General features: G+C 36.9%; 1 protein-coding gene and 1 long non-coding RNA gene across 7 annotated transcripts in view; one reads left to right on the top strand and one right to left on the bottom strand.

The window, feature by feature from the left end:
• Positions 1-17,189, bottom strand: part of ERC1 (ELKS/RAB6-interacting/CAST family member 1) — a 490,295-nt gene that overhangs the window by 377,425 nt on the left and 95,681 nt on the right. For all 5 annotated transcript variants that reach the window (XM_077759231.1, XM_077759233.1, XM_077759232.1 and 2 more), the window contains exon 4: positions 3,343-3,417. In XM_077759231.1, coding sequence (XP_077615357.1) covers positions 3,343-3,417 — 75 coding nt within the window. The remainder of the gene's footprint in view (positions 1-3,342; positions 3,418-17,189) is intronic.
• LOC144227546 (uncharacterized) overlaps positions 1-17,189 on the top strand; it is a 62,279-nt gene that overhangs the window by 35,353 nt on the left and 9,737 nt on the right. The window contains exon 4 of one of the 2 annotated variants that reach the window (XR_013333954.1): positions 10,308-10,629. The exons of the other annotated variant lie outside the window; for it this stretch is intronic. This is a non-coding gene — a long non-coding RNA (uncharacterized LOC144227546). The remainder of the gene's footprint in view (positions 1-10,307; positions 10,630-17,189) is intronic. 2 annotated transcript variants of the gene reach the window in all.

The raw sequence follows: 17,189 nt of genomic DNA, 5'->3' as shown, positions 1-17,189 counted from the left end.
ACCAGACTCAGACTGGGTTTATTTGAGGACAGTCCTTCCAACAAGGTTTCTTACTCCTACAATGTATAATAACTAAGTAAATAAATTCCTTACCATCTTACTACTCTATACTTCCCCAGCTCTGAGTCTCCCCATCATTAATCAGCCAATTCCATTAACCTACTGAAATCCTCTATTGCTTGTTAAATTTCCCAAATCCTCATCTTTTTTTTTTTTTTTCAAAAGTTGTCTCCCTACCCCAAGTACAACCTGGCTTTCCCAAAGGATATAATTTCCCTGAACTCTCTCCAATGAGGGTCACTAATCCCCCAGTACCAGAAAGGAGCAGGAGAAAAAGTACAGGCAACATCCCGGTTCCTCAATGCTGCTCCCTTTATTTTACAACTCATACTCCTTTTAACTCTACCCCCTCCTCATTGCTGCCATCTATGAACTTCCCAATCCCTCCTGGCCATTTGAAAATGTCTTCAGCACCTGGCTCACAATCAGTCTTCACTTCAAATGCCACTCCTGCCATCATCCTAGGATTTCAATGTCTGAATTTCAATGACCTCATCTACCAGTCCACTTCAGCTATCCAGTCGATAGGACTATCCTCTGGATCCTATCATCACCCAGGACTTTCTCCCCGGGCCTATTGCACCATCACCCTCTATTTGCCATTCTTCAAGCTCACAGAGATCTTAACTTCACTAATGGTCACATTCTCTCCCAACCTGTCAGTCCATTCTGAATTCTCTTCCTTTCTAACCACCCTAAATTCTTGGACTGACCATGCAAACTCCTCTCTCACCATCATCCTCAATTCATTTGCATCCCAATAATTCTGCCAGTATCTACCCAGCAAAACTGGGTAGATAACCTAGAGCAGTACAGTAATTCTTCCTTGTTCCTCCACTGAGAAAGGAAAAAGAAAAAAAAAAATTAGAGGAGGAAGCAGAAGGGGAAGTGGAGAGGGAGAAGATGGGAGGAAGGAAGAAAACAAGAGAAGGGACGTGAAGGCAAAGATAGAAGGAAGAGGAGGAAGAAAAGGCAGTAGAGAGAGAAAAGAAAATTACATCCCCCTAAAGATAGTTGGGCTCTTTTACTGTCTATCAATCATCTTCCTTTCCCATTTCCCCCAAAGACTATTCTAGAACTGCATAATTCTTTCAGGCTCATGTAATACTCTCAGCAACTCAACTATTTCAGCTATGATTTCAGCATAGCATCCCAACTAGGCCACCATTATGTCAGATTTGCTTAAGAGAATGGCTGAAAGTTAACGTAATTTAAAATAGTTCCACTGCGTATTAATTATTACACTTCCCCATTCTATCAAAAGGCAAATAAAAGAATTTTGGAAACATAGATATATTCAGGTGTTTTAGGCTTCAACAGGGCTCAGGAAATAAAACATATAAAGAAATTTGTGGGAAATGTGAACATACAATTAAACCTTTCTAAAGACTCTTTACAAGATTATGTTCGAGACTACTAACTGTCTAACTACAAAGAACCCAGAGTTGCACTAATTCAGAATTTATTTGGTAAGTTCTTTCTCCAATGGAAATAAAGATACACACAAATAAACAAAATTTTAAAATGAAATCACTTAAACTCAGAGAAAAGTTCTCATAACTATTCTTGAGAAGCATCTACCTACATAAAACTATATACTAATAACTAAATATTCTTGTCATACCACCAAATATTAAATAAAGGCCCACAAAGCAAAAACAGTTTCAAATTTTTTAGGGAATATGAAAAAGCTAACAGAGAGAGAGAGAAAGGACCTTATCTATAAATAGTCTTTCAGCTTTTGTAAGAAAGAATAGATTGTTTAAACAAAAAAGAAAAAAAGAGTATGTTGTTCATAAAAATAACAACAAGAGCAGCAGCTAACAGGTAGTATTCAAAGTGTTTTAGCTGCTATAACTAAATCTCAAAACAACCTATGGGATAGCTACTATTACTATCACCTTCTATCCATAAAGGAATTCAGGCATAGAGAGTCTAGGTAACTTATTCTATTGTCATACAATTGATTCAAGTAAAGCCAAATTTTGTTTTTTGGGCTTTTTTTAAACAAATAGTTTATTGTCAAATTAGTTTCCACATAACACCCAGTGCTCATCCCCACAAGTGCCCTCCTCCATGCCCATACCTCCCTCCCCCACAAGTAAAGCCAAATTTTGAATCCAAGAAATTTAAGAAAGCAAGCTCTTCAAAGTATGGTCCATGTTCTATGTTCTGGATCCCCCCAGACTGTTTCAAGAAGTCTGCATGGTCAAAACTATTTTCATACTAATACCATGATTTTGTTTGCCCTCTCCACTATGTTAATGTTTGCACTTCAGGTATAAAAGCAATGGTGGAAAAAAACTATTTGTATCTTAGGACAACAGGCAATAGCACCAAACCTAACTAGCACTGACTGCACTCTTCAGTGTCAGGTACTCACAGAAAAAAAGAAAAAAATCAGAAAAAAACATTTTTTTAAGTAAGCTCTAGGCCAAATGTAGGGCTTAAACTCACGACCTCAAGGTAACTCATGACCTCCAGGTCAAGAGTCGCATGCTCGACCAACTGAGCCAGCCAGGAGCCTCCAGAAATAAGAATTTTAAAAGACTACTTCCTTTGGGGGATCACTGGGTGGCTCAGTTGCTTAAGCATCCAACTCTTGATCTCAGCTCAGGTCTTGATCTCAGCATGAGTTCAAGCTCCACAGTGCACTCCATGCTGGGTGTGGAGTCTACTTAAAAATTTTTAAAAAGACTACTTCCTTTGAGAATGTCCTTAATAAAGCAGTAAAAATTATTACTTTTAGTTAATCCCAAACCTTAGGAACACTTCTTTTTAATATTCTGTGTGATGAAATGGGAAGGAGCTAGGCATTTCTACACACTAAAGTACGACAGTAGTTCCTTAGAATAGCACTTGTGTGCCTCTGAATTGCAAGCTGTATTAAGTCCTTTTTTCATGGAACATCATTTTTACATGAAAAGAACACCTGACAAACTAGAGTAACTAGAGTAATTATTAGGCAGACATTTTCTAAAAATGAATGAATGAGCCTGTCATTTTAAGAGCATAACAAGGTCCTGAGATCAAAAGGTTTAAGCACAGTTGATTTAAAGAAATTCTGGACAGCTTTTTGGTCTCATCTGAGTTATGATCTAGAACTAAAATGGAATAAAACTGAAGTTCTTTTAAAGTGTCATTTCATTGTCTTACTCTTCTTAAATTTATAAAATAAGCAAAATATTGTTACATACCACTTTCTAAAACTCACATATGAAAGTGTGTAATCACTTCAAAGTGTAAACTGACTCATAAGCTTCTTTGGAAACTCTTACTTACCTTCATTTCAATAACAGTTTGCAGAGCTTTTGTTTTAGCAGAGTCAGGAGCATTCTCAAATCTCCGATGCATCTCCTATACAAGAGAAGCAAAAGAGAGTAAATGTCCTCCTTTTCATTCTTATTTTTGCTCAGAGGGAGGGTAGGGAAGGACAGGGGAGAGGGAGTAATTGAGTAAAACAGAGTATGACCCCAGCCCTGTGAGACGCTCTGTTCTCTGTCTACCAGACCTTTCCCAGTGGATCAGAGAAGGCTAAGGAGGTGTATGCGTCAAATACACAGACACAAAAAGTTCCCATCTTGAATACCTAGTTACTTAAAATCAATCACAGAGATGACATCAGAACAACAGATGGAGACTACAGCACAACCACAGATTGGCGTCCCAATCTCATTTATGTGACTCTAAGACATATAAATCAGAACTCCAAACAATCCATAAGGGAGATCAGAAATATTCTCTTTTTCAAAGGAGAAATAAAGGCAGTCACAATCAGTCTGCATTACACAAAGCTGCTTTTAGCGTTTGTGTTAACCACATCCTTTCCATAACATATACACCCAAGTAACAACCTGGCTATCTATGATGAAAATCTCTCCAACAGGGCAACAACTGGGAAGAAAAAAGTTCATGTTTATGTTTATAAAATGTCATAAACACAGCTATTCTTTTTTAATCTAAATTTTAGTGAGTTCAGAATCAGGAAGAAAGGAACTGATGGTAGTAATATCACATTCATGATCTTCAAGGGTTACAGCAAAGTTATCAGACCACCTCAGGCTATTATTTCCTGTCAGATTTTGTGAATGTCTCTGAGTTAATTAGTCAACATTTCCAAAGTACCCTGGGACAAACTCAGGCCCCAGAGAATACAGAGATGAATATTTTCCATCTGAACCATACGTAATCATAATAAAAGGAATGTTTAATACTTAATTATACCTTTCACCTAATTTATTCCTTCTTGCCTGACCAGAAAGAATGGTTTGAGAAAAAGAAAACAGAACTGTACACTTCACTGAGTTACCCCTTTCTGAAACAAAGAAAGAACTGATAAAAGTTCTAAATCATAAACAGTTTAAACACCACTATCTTAACATCCACATTCACACCAGCTGGCTACAGAAAGTATAGTGCAAACCACTATTAATACATACCACTCTTTCTGACCACCCTTTGTGCTACTTTTCTCCCTAACTCCAGCCTTAAATATTCAACAAGGTATCCCATCCATATGTTTGTTAACAAACACCTCAAACTCTCCAGACCCAAGAGTAAACTCTTGGTGGTGCTCCAAAAGCTGTTCCATCCTTCCACTTACTCAGGTGAAAACCTGATTCTTCTTAATGCCTTTCTTTCTCTTTGAAGCCAGTGAATCAGGAAATCCAGTTAACCTTCCCTTCAAAACACATCCAAAATGCAAGCACTTCTTGCCATTTCCACTGCTACCATTTGGAGAGAGCTACCAACAAAAATATATCTTTTAATCCAACAACAAGCTCCTAATTAGGACCCCTTCTCTTTATCTTGCTCCCCTACATTCTATTTCAACAGAGCACTCAGAGTAACCTTCTTGAATATAAATTTAATCTTGTCACTCTTCTGCTCAAAACTGTCATGGCTCCCTATCTGACTCAAAGCAGAGTCAAAGTCCCCTCTCAGTAACCTACAAGACCACATCTCTTACCACTCTTCCCTCAGTCACCACACTTCAGCCACATGGGACTCTTTGCTGTTTCTCAAATATGCTAGCCATTGCCCTGTTCCTTAGGACCTTTTCACCAGATGTTCCCATTGCCTAAACTCTCTTTCCTGAGCTCATTAAGAGGACTTTGCCTCCTTCAAGTCTTGACTCAAATGTCTCTTCTGTATTATTAGGTTTATGAGCTGTGATAATCACACTGTGGTTATACAAGAAAATGCCCTATGTTTGAGAGATGCATACTACATACATTGTGTAGAGGTAAATTACATCATGTCAGAGATTTTTTTTAAATCTTTGGTTAAAAAAAGAGAACAAAAAGCAAAAATAGGACACATGAAGCAAGTGTGGCAAAATTTTGGTAACTGGTATATCTGAGTGATAAGCATATGGAGATTAATTATGCTATTCTCATAAGTTTGTGTAAGTTTGAAATTTCTCATTACAAAATTAATTTTTCATGTTAGTGTAATGTGCCTTATTTGAAAACTTAAAATGGACAAAAAAGAATCCACATGTCCTTTCCCATTTACCTTACTCAACCTTTTCTTGTCCCATAGCATGTACCCTCTAACATATTTTATAATATATGTCTTATGTGTATTGTCTATTTTTCTAATTGCCTCTATGAGAATATATCCTCCACAAGGGCGAGGGTCTTTGTTTCATACATTGATGAATCCAAAGTGCCCAGGACAATAGCTGGTACATCAGTACGTGCTTCAGAGATATTTAAAGAATGAATGATGAATGAATAACAAATGGCTACCAAACTTTCAAGAATTAGCTAAAGAGGGAATCTTCTCATGTGCTGAATTCTGTACACCTCTTTCAACATAGCCCTCCTCTAACACTTACTACATTGTATTTGAAATAATCTTCTTCTCTAACATACCAGCCTGGAAACCCCTTCAAGGTAAAATTGCCTTTTGTATTCTAAGCACCGCCTGACATATAAGCAATCATTAAAAATGACACATCCATTCCTCTTTTGCTAGATGAAGGAAAGACTGAATAAACAAATAAATTATCAGCCAGTACTCATCTTCACCTCTCTATTGGACTTATCTCTAAAGCATCAAATAAAGGATCTCCTTATTTCTAAATTTAAGAGCTGTTGTCCATCCACATCTTTTCTGAACTCCATGTAGTAGCTGACTTTTCTTACTTAAACCATAGAAAGTTAAGGGGGGAACATCTTTTAAATTTCCAACTGTCTTCCATTAATGAATTATCCTAGCTATAAATGCTTATTCTCTGACCTTTCTTCTATACTAAGCACAGACATTTTCTAAATTCCATCCTTGGAATTCTTCTCAATTCTGTTGCCCCAATCCAGGGACTCCACTAGCCCACAGAGAAACTTAAAATGAATTAGAAAAAGCAACCCCTCTGGGGTAGATGTAACCTCACCATGAAGCACTGGTTGAGTTTTAGACCCCATCTGCTCAATCAGCAAGAAGCTCTTGTTTGGTTGAACAATGTACACACCAACCATACAAGGAAGCCCTTCCCCAATCCCACAGATTCAACTACAGTTGATCTCTGAACAACAAGGGTTTGAACTGTGATGGTCCACTTATTTTTTCAATAAATACAGCACAATACTGTAAATGTGTTTTCTCTTATGATTTTTAATGACGTTTTCCTTACTCTAGCTCATTTATTGTAAGAATATAGTAAATAATACATAACACAAAGTGTGTGTAAATCACTTATGTTATCAGTAAGACTTACAGTCAACAGTAAGATTATTAGTGAAGTTTTGGAGGAGTCAGACATTCTACACAGATTTTCAGCTACATAGCAGTCAGGTCCCAACCTCCTCATTATTCAAGTCAACTCTATTACCTCTCCATGGATGAGATGGAAAATACATTTCTCTAACCTTGTAGTAGACATCTATCACTCTTTCTTGCCATGGTATCTAATATCCTTCTATGTTTGGAGATTTCACATCTTAAAACGAGAGTCCTCCTTCTACAAAAGAAGTTAAAAATGCCACATACTTTTCCCCAGGCCTTTCCTGCAGTTAGAGCCCAGACACATATATGTGTCTCCCCAATCAGACACATATATCACTTACTTTGAATCAGAATCTTGTAACAGAACCAGGGACATGAATAGAACCAACTCTGTCAATGAGCGTCAGAGGCAGCAGCCACCCCAAGTTCTTAGTCTCAGGAATGGCAGAGGCTCCAAGGGTAGTCAGCAGTGAGCAGTGTCAGTGGTATCAGCCTTGTTTGCTGCTATGTTTGTGCCCTGCACCAAGAGTGCCACTGTCTAGACTAAACCAATAAAGGAACATGATGGACTTGAGGCAATTTTTTGGCTATATAACTCTGAACCCGGTCACTCCAGTGCTCCTAGAGATTCTGGAACCATCATCTCTTGCCTGGATTACAGCAACAGTCTTCCAAAGTTGATCTCCCTAGTAACACAATGGAAGACTGTTGCTTTAATTACTTTAATTAATTCTTTCTCTACCTCTCCATTCAAACAATTCATCCATATCACCAATGAACTCCAGGGTGCCAAATCTAGTGGACACCTTTCTGTCCCCATCTTCCTAGAACTCTCAGAGGTATTCAAAGCAGTGGGGCCACTCCCTCCTATATACATATTTTCTCTTGACTATTAAGACACCATACTCTCCTATTTTTCTTTCTCTCCAAGGGCTTTGTCTATTTCTTTTACAGGTTCTTCCTTCAAAATTAGACCCCTAAATACTAAAGTGGCCAAGTAACCAATCCTAAACTCTCTTCTTTTCCATCTAAACTCTCTAATCTACTACGCTGCTTAAAATTCAATTGAAATGCTAGTGAATTCCCAGGTCTTCCCTCTGCTCAGATTTCAAGGCTCATTTATCCAACTGTCCATTTGACATCTCTATTTAGAGGTCTAGAAGATAATTAACTTTTATTATCTGTAACAAAACTTAATTTTATCTTCCTTAATCTAGCCCCTCAATCTGATTAATGTGATGAGAGGTAAGTCTTCTCCATCTCACTAAACATCACTATCCTCCAGGAGCTCAAGCCAAACACCAGTGTCTCCTTTCATTCTTCCCAGAAGCAGGCAGTGATTGCTCCATCTTCAAAATATTTCTTGAATTATTCCATTTCACTCCATTTCCAGTTCAGTTTAACCCTACATTACTACAATAGCTGTTCATTTCCTTCCACTTCCTCTATCTACTCTCAAGAGAGCACCATAGTAATCTTGATAAAGCAGCAACAAACCATGGCAGTTTAGTCTGCTTTGAATCCTTCAATGAGTTTCCCATTCATTTCTCATTCTCTACAAAATCAACATGATCCAACCAAAATGGATAGAAGACTGGCCCTCCTGTTGTTCTTGTTTTAAACTATTTTAAAATTAGATAAAATGCATGAAATAACTGTTTTCAGACATTGGAAAAAAGGTGCACAGCTCTATGATCCTTGAAAGAATAGAAACAAATGGTGATGGCCCAAACCAGCTCTTCAGAATATGATGCAAGGAGAGGAAGACAAACAGAAAAGAGCAGTCATACAGAGCTCAGACAACATATCAATGTATAAGACTCCTAATGGCAGTGAAAATGTGCAGAGCAGAGTATTACAGAGAAGGAAGCTAGCCATAAAAGCAGCACTGTCTAATCTGACAAGGGTCACCTGGAGTATTTGGCTAACTACTAAGTGTGCATGCACAGGGCAAGACTCCACAATGTCAAACAACAACTGCTAGGGCTAGAACAACTACCCAGAGAGCTATGAATTGAGCAACTACCTGAACTCACATGAGGCTAAGAAAAATTCTAGTTCCAAAGAGTTAAAATAAAGAAAACATCAGAACCATTTAACAGAGACACCAGAAAGGCCAAGTCTTAGAGGTCACACTCATCTGATGAGTATAAGGAGAGGTAAGTCTTCTCCATCTCACTAAACAGCACTACCCTCCCAGTAGCTCAAGCCAAACACCAGTGTCTCCTTTCATTCTTCCCAGATCTTCAAAATTTTCTATACAGAAATTTAGCCCTCTATATAGGAAAGGCTATCTAGATCAGCTCTAACAGAAATTAAAAGCAAGTCCTGTAAAGATCAAGTTAATGTACGATTAAATTAATTTTCACAAGGCAAAATACTTCATTTAAGGAAGAGAGTAAAATCCAGAACACACTAATCCAGTACAAAATCTCGACACGTTAGTTTAGGCCATTTAGTGTAAATTTCTCATTTACACTAAAACAAAAACCCATTGGCTTCCTAGAAGCCTCCAGTTTGTACACATTTAACCTATTCTCCACACTGTAAATAAGATGACCAACTCGGGCACACAGGAGATATTTAATAATATTCATTCAATATAATGAGCATAAAAATTTTAAACATATAAAGAAATAAATCTTACTAACTGTAAATAATCTTCATCTATTAAAAAAATCCTATAAACTACACATTTTTCATTTGGTATTTCTGTATCTACCTAAAAATATTAAAACTGCATTTCCTTGAAATACCTCACAGTTCAGATATTGAACTAATTTTATCTGACTTCTCTCCTATTACCTAATAACAAATAAGGCCAATTTCCAAATGTCTTATTAAGTTAAATTATGATAACTTTACTTTAAATCCTACCAAGTATGTAGGCAAAACATAAAGAAAATAGAAATCCATTTGAACAAAAAATCCTCCTTTGCTAAGGAATTAGGCTGCATTTTAAACCATTCACAGGCATAAAGCTTTTCTATTAAGACATTTTAAAACCTATCATTCGTAACAAATTTCCATTCAGAGGCCCCCACACTAAAACTCATTATGAATACATCATGCAGTCAGTGAGCTGATAAACTCCCCTTTCCAACTGAGTACATCAAGCCTCTGACTCATGCACTGTTAATAAAGAAGACTAGAAATAGAAATGAATGTACTATTCAAATAAATATAAGAACTAGAATATCCTATTTGCTCGCTCTATTTCACTCCTTTGGCCTGAAATTTCTCATCCAAAAACAATTAAAGTACAGGTAGAATTATCTGGATCTTGTTACACTGTCAACTCTGGTAAACAAGAGAAAATACGTTCATTTTCTCTCATCAATTCACCAAAGAATAATAACTCGAGTTAGAAAACAAGCAAATTAGGAATAAATTTTCATATTTTTCTCTCTTTAGTAGTTTGTTTTAAAAAGTCAGTCAACTTTTACTTACACAACTGAGAGAAAGAAGTATTTGTGACTGACAAGTAGTACTTATGTCTGAAATTTCTTTTTTTCAAGTTTTAGGTTTTAGCCTCCAGCACCCTTGGTTCAAGGGTAGAAGCTCCAGACTGCATGAGAGGCCCCTTCACAGATTCAATCCTCCATACAAGTTCTGGCTTTACTGCACTCAAAACACAGAGGAGAAAGGAATAAAGAAGAAGGGGAGAATAAACAGAAAGAATCCTCACGGTTTTCTGTATCTCTCCAGACACCACTGTCCTTTCACTGTTTACCATCTCTAGTAATGGCATTGTTCTGAGAAAACATCATCTTCTTGTCAAAACAGAAAAAAGGGCACAAATGACACAAAGAAAAGGGAAGGAATAACCTGAATAATAAGGTATGCAACTGTCCCCATTCCAACATCACTACAAAGCAGCAGNAAGCCACCCAGGCGCCCCACAAATTATTTATTATAATGATCTCCCTCCTATCTATAAAATTACTGAAATCCTCAAACTGTTCAGATATTTCTTTTTTTTTTTTTTTTTTTTTTTCAAATTTTTCCTATGCTTTGTCTATTGTTTCTTTTTTTCTCTTATTTCTTTTTTCCCCCCAATCTCCTCTGCTTATACCTTATAATTACTAATTATAAAAACAGGCATCCCTCAGCTATGCTAGTTAGACTCAGAATTCCTAGGCTGGAACCTAGTCAAATATTAATACTTTTAACTTCAAACATTTATGTAAACCCCAACATGATAGAAGTTATAGCAACAAGGTTTGTTGACTGAAATATTACAGAGACAAAAACTAGCATGAATATGTTAATGTTTTAAAACAAATTTGTATTTGGAGCTCAGTCGGTTAAGAGTCTGACTTCAGCTCAGGTTCACGGGTCAGAGCTCTGCATCAAGCTCTATGCTGACAGCTCAGAGCCAATAGCCTGCTTCAGATTCTCTCTCTCTCTCTCTCTCTCTCTCTCTCTGCGCCTCCCCAGCTTGTGCTCTCTCAAAGGTGAATAAATGTTTAAAAAAAAATGTAAAACAAATTTATACTTTATTTGCCACAACAGCATTCACATTTTTAAAACTCCGAGCACATATGGGTATGCAATACATTATTTAGTTGGCCTACAGATGTTTGGTATGCAGATCCGAAAAATTCCACAGCCAACTTGGGTACGTTCTGCCAATAGACTGAGAACCAAAAGTTGGTTCTCAAACTTAGGTGTATAACAGAATTACCTGTAAAGCTCTTTAAAACTCTGTACGCCCAAACCCCAAGCACTGATCAAGCCCAGTCTTGACTGTAGTTCAATATTTGTCCACCATGTGTCTTCATTCTTCTATCAATCAAAGGAAAGGTACTACAGTAAACAATATAAAATCTAACTATAAGTACTCCTACAACAATGTAATTTCAGTACAAAGAATACACAATGCTTACTTTAAATTTATTTTTTTCTTCTTTGGCTTTTCTTTGATGGAATTATTTACTTGTTATCTACAGAATCATTTTTATAAACAAAATAGAAAACTAATCACAAATGCTACTGGAATGCTATTTTAAGGTTGTAGTATTTCATCAAATCTAAGACACCACTGACTGTAATACAAACCATTGTTTTATGTACTGGAAAGAAAGGGGGTAAATGCCTGCAAATAAATCATGACACAAAGCTTCAACATCCAGAATTTTTATTTTATACTGACTATAAAGTAGAACTTAGAGTTCTCTTCTCCTTAACCATATTTTAACTATATATCATTTTGAACTATGTTTATAACTTTCCCCATTCCAGCAACTTTGGTGTCAATGCTGATTCATCACATATTACTGATGACCTACTGAACAACAATTAAAGCTAACATGAGAAATACCAGCAATGTTCACACCCTCAGCTAAAGTGGTAACAAAATGAGCAGCTATGACTGTTTGTAAAAATACAGGCAAACAAATCAGCACCAATACCCCCTTGCTACTGTAAGATACTGCCAAGGATAAAATTTAACTCACTTCCATATTGTTAAAATAAGAAAAACTGTGAGTCTTATTATTGATGAAATAACTCTTTTTTTTTTCTTAAAGATGAACAATAAATCCAATAAATAACAAACCCTATGGATATTCTGGTATTGCCAACTCACAATTCTTTTTTACTTTCTTGATCTACTTGTGCAATAATGTACAACAGTCATTTCAAGTCACCACTCACCTAACCTCGATTAGAGCTGTTAAGTTCTTTCTTTATTAGACTTCCTTGTCCACTCTTGACTCTCCCTCCCCTATTTATTCTCAATGGGATCTGAGTAAATTGTAAAAAGCAAACCAGATCTTAACATTCCATTGATGAAATACTGGAATGGATTTTTCTTGCACTTTGAATATAACTGTTCCATTAGCTACTAGGATCATGAAGGCAAATGCTTTGTCTCCCAGGGGGCATGTTTTGTTCACTATTTCTCTAGTGCTTTGTAATGCTTAGTGCCAGTAAACATCTGAAGAATGAAAGGAATGGATTTGGCCTTGGATACCTCTTCACCCTGTCATCTGATGCCAGCCTTCACCTTATACAATTTGCTTTTGCCCTCTAGCCTCTTTGTTGTTCCTTCAAAATTCCTTCCCATCAGGCCTTTTGCAACTTTTAACCTTTCTGCATGAAACAGCTCTATCCAAATGCTCAGCAAGACTTTCTTCTTGTCTTTCCTCAGATCTCCTTACTTCAGGAGCACCTCCTCAAAGATGCTTATCCTGTTTACAGAAATCCCCTCCCCCAACATAATTAGACTCCACCCAATCACATAGCTTCATCTCATAATTATCAGTTTCCTGTCTCCCACTAGATTTTTAAGTTCTAGGAAGGCAGAATCCACGTGTTTTGACATGAAAAATGTATATACCCCATGCCTATCCTAGGATCAAATACATATCAGAGGCTCAATAGTTACCTGTTGAATTAATAAGAAAGGAAAGGTGGTGCCTCTAGCCTGTTGTTTTAGAAACCATCTTTATGTATCAGACTAGCCATACATTACAAAGCTTTACCCCAAATTATCATTTTAACTTTTAACTATATTTTCTAACATATACAAATTGAATTCTTTTTATTTTTAGAAAGAGAGACAACATGCACAAGTAGGGGACAGGCAGAAAGGGAGAGATGGAGAGAGGGAGAGAGGAAGAGAAAGACTCTTAAGTAGGCTCCACACTCAACATGGAGCCCGAAGCAGGTCTTGATCCACGACCCTGGGATCATGACCTGAGCTGAAATCAATAGACGGACACTCAACCAACTGAGCCACCCAGGCACCCCTACAAATTTAATTCTTTAAGGTTCCCATGGTGAAAAGATTCTTTCCTATCTCAAGATTATATTAAAAGCTTTTTACTTAAGTTTTCTTCTAGTAGCTCTTTATTTCATCTAGAATTTGATGTAACTATGTAACTGCTTTCCAAACAGACAGACACTATTCCAAAACATCCATCATATACTTTAAACTATGTTATTTCTTGGGTGCCTTGGTGGTTCAGTCAGTTGAGTATCAGACTCTTGATTCTGGCTCATGTAATGATCCCAGGGTTTTGGAATTAAGCCTGCTTTGGGCTCCGTGCTGAGTGTGGAGCCTACTTAGGATTCTCAGTCTCCTTCTGCCCCTCTCCTCTGCACACTCACTCTCTCTCTCTTAAAATTAAATAAAAATGTTAAAATCATATTATTTCTGGATTCTATTCTGTTTCACTGATCTAGTTATTCATTGCTGTGCCAGTACCATACATTTTAATATGACTGGGTTTAAAATACATGTATCATGGGGCACCCGGGTGGCTTAGTTAGTTGGGCATCTGTCTTCAGCTCCGGTCATAATCTCACAGTTCGTGGATTCGAGCCCCTAATCGGGCTCTGTGCTGACAGATCGGGGCCTGGAGCCTGCTTCAGATTCCATGTCTCCCTCTCTCTCTGCCCCTCCCCGACTCATTCGCTCTCTCTCTCTCTTGCACACTCTCTCTCAAAAATAAATAAACATTTAAAAAAAATTTTTTAATAAAAAATAAAGGGGCACCTGGGTGACTCAGTCGGTTAAGCACCCAACTTCAGCTCAGGTCATGATCTAACAGCTCATGGGTTCGAGCCCTGCAGCCTGGAGTCTGCTTTGGTTTCTGTGTCTCCCTCTCTCCCTGCCCCTCCCCAGATTGCTCTTGCTCACTCGCTCTCTTTCTCAAAAATAAACATTAAAAAATTAAAAACTAAATAAATAAAATAAAAAATAAAAATAAATTATGTGTATCATGTTCTGCTTAAGCAAGTGTTCCTACACTGTTCTTCTGGCAAATAAACTACATCATTAAGGCATGTTTCAAAAACATTCCCATTGGGATTACATTAAATTTATAGATTTGGGGTAAAGTGACATGTTTATATTAATGTTCCCATCTACACTATAATGAAAATTTAGCCCTATCCTCTCCATTACCATTACTGATAGTATTTATTCCATTTCCCTATTTAACTGTACCGCCTGACACTTCCAGAATAATGTTAAATACTGATGAACCCAACCAGCTTTGACCTCCTTCTAACTTCAGTGGGCATTTCGAGTATGACACAGTAAGCTTGATGCTGGCTATTAGATTTAAATATGGTTATTATATATGTTTATTATGTTATTACTTATTTAAATCTTATTTTGAAATATTCAATTCTTATTTTTTAGCTCATTTTGTTTCATTTTCAATCAAAATGTCTGTAACATTTTATCTAATATATTTTAGACAGCCATCAAATACCACTAGGTTCTCTTTTCCTTGTATCTAATACAAACTGTAACTGTGTATGATAAATTAAGTCATTCTGGCATTGCTGGAATAATCTCCTTTTGGTCAGAGTATTATCCTTTTATCATAATGCTGATTCTATCTGCTAATATTTTATTTATAATATGTATAACTAAACTCATAAGTAAAATTAGTTTTGACTTTAACTTGTTTTCCAACCTTCATCAGATTTTAGTACCCATGGTTACACTAAGGGGAAAAAAAAACTCGAAATACTTTCCTTCTTTCTGTAAGTTCTAAGTTTAAATTTTTTGGCCTACATTTCAACTTACTCAACTAACTTTTTTTAGTACCCACTGTATTTGTTAGACATTTGCGAAATAAAAGATTTTTTAAAAACATGTACCTTTGAGGGCACCTGGCTGGCTCAGTCAGAGGAGCATACGACTCTTGATCTCCACGTTGTGGGTTTGAACCCTATATTGAGTGTAAAGACTACTTAAAAATAAAATCCTTAGGGGTGCCAGGGTGGCTCAGTTAATCATCCGACTTCAACTCAGGTCATGATCTCATGGTTCACGAGTTTGAGCCCCTAGTCGGGCTCTGTGCTAACAGCCTGGAGCCTGCTTTGGATTCTGTCTTCCTCTCTCTCTCTGCCCCTCCCCCACTCATGCTGTCTCTGTCTCTCTCTCTCTCTCTCTCTCTCTCTCCCCCCATCTCTCAAAAATAAATTAAAAAATTTTTAATATATTTAAAAATAAAAAATAAAATATTTTATAAAATGTATCTTTGATGTAAAAACTTAAGTGAACAATGAAGAAACATACATGTAAATATAAATATACTATCATAGAATTGGTTCATCCACAATTATGTAAACAGCTACATGAGGAAAACTTCACAAAGGAACTAAAATTTGGTCTAAGTCTTGAAAGTAAATAGAGAAACAGAAAAGAGAACTAGAATTTTAAATATTCGTTTCTGAAGCAATCATTTCCACTTGCTCTTAAGTAATTTTAATTTGTATGACTGTGTTTTCCTGTAAGATGATGCTATGTTGCTAACAACAACTAGAACTGTGTGTTGGTATGATTGATAAGGCCTACCTATATTTCTTCCACACTATGTACGCTGAGTGAGACCTGAGTTCGTAGAGTTGTTAGTTGAAAAATCAGTCTTATATTCGTATTTTTTTCTACCACTCTTTCAAATTCACCACATCTCTGATTGTTCTCTGCCAGAGTAACAATGTAACTTTACACAACCCTTAACTATTCACCATTAACTCCAAAACTCAAAATGAAATAGGCATAAGAATGAGATCTAGCCATTCACAACATGGGTAGACCTAGAGGGTATTATGCTAAGTGAAATAAGTGTAACAGAGACAAACACTATATGATTTCACTTATATGTGGAATCAAAAACACAAAATAAATTAACAGAAAGCAGAAACAGTCTATCAATATACAGGACAAACTGATGGTTGCAAGAGGGGAGATGGGTTGAAGGATAGGCAAAATGGGTAAAGAAGAGTGGGAGATACAGTCTTTCAGTTATGGAATAAATAAGTCACAGGGATAAAAGGTATAGCATAGGAAATAGAGTCAATGGTACATTGTATGGGGACAGATGGTGGCTATACCTGTGGCAGGTCTAGCACAATGTACAGAGTTGTCAAATCACTATACTGTTCACTTGAAACTAATGTAACATTGTATGTCAATTATACTTCCATTTAAAATGTTTTTAAATAAATAAATGGGGGANATAAATAAGTCACATGGATAAAAGGTATAGCATAGGAAATAGAGTCAATGGTACATTGTATGGGGACAGATGGTGGCTATACCTGTGGCAGGTCTAGCACAATGTACAGAGTTGTCAAATCACTATACTGTTCACTTGAAACTAATGTAACATTGTATGTCAATTATACTTCCATTTAAAATGTTTTTAAATAAATAAATGGGGGACGCCTGGGTGGCTCAGTCGGTTAAACATCCAACTTTGGCTCAGGTCATGATCTCACGGTTTGTGGGTTCGAGCCCCATGTCGCGCTCTGTGCTAACAGCTAGCTCAGAGCCTGGAGCCTGTTTCAGATTCTGTGTCTCCCTCTCTCCCTGATCCTCCCCTGCTCATGCTGTCGCTGTCTGTCTGTCTCTCTCTCTCTCTCTCAGAAAT

This window comes from Crocuta crocuta, unplaced genomic scaffold, assembly GCF_008692635.1.
Source record: "Crocuta crocuta isolate KB4526 unplaced genomic scaffold, BGI_CrCroc_1.0 scaffold72, whole genome shotgun sequence".
In the NCBI taxonomy this organism is placed as follows: domain Eukaryota; kingdom Metazoa; phylum Chordata; class Mammalia; order Carnivora; family Hyaenidae; genus Crocuta; species Crocuta crocuta.
The sequence above is the reverse complement of the archived record's forward strand: the minus strand, read 5'-3'. Positions and strand labels throughout refer to the sequence as shown.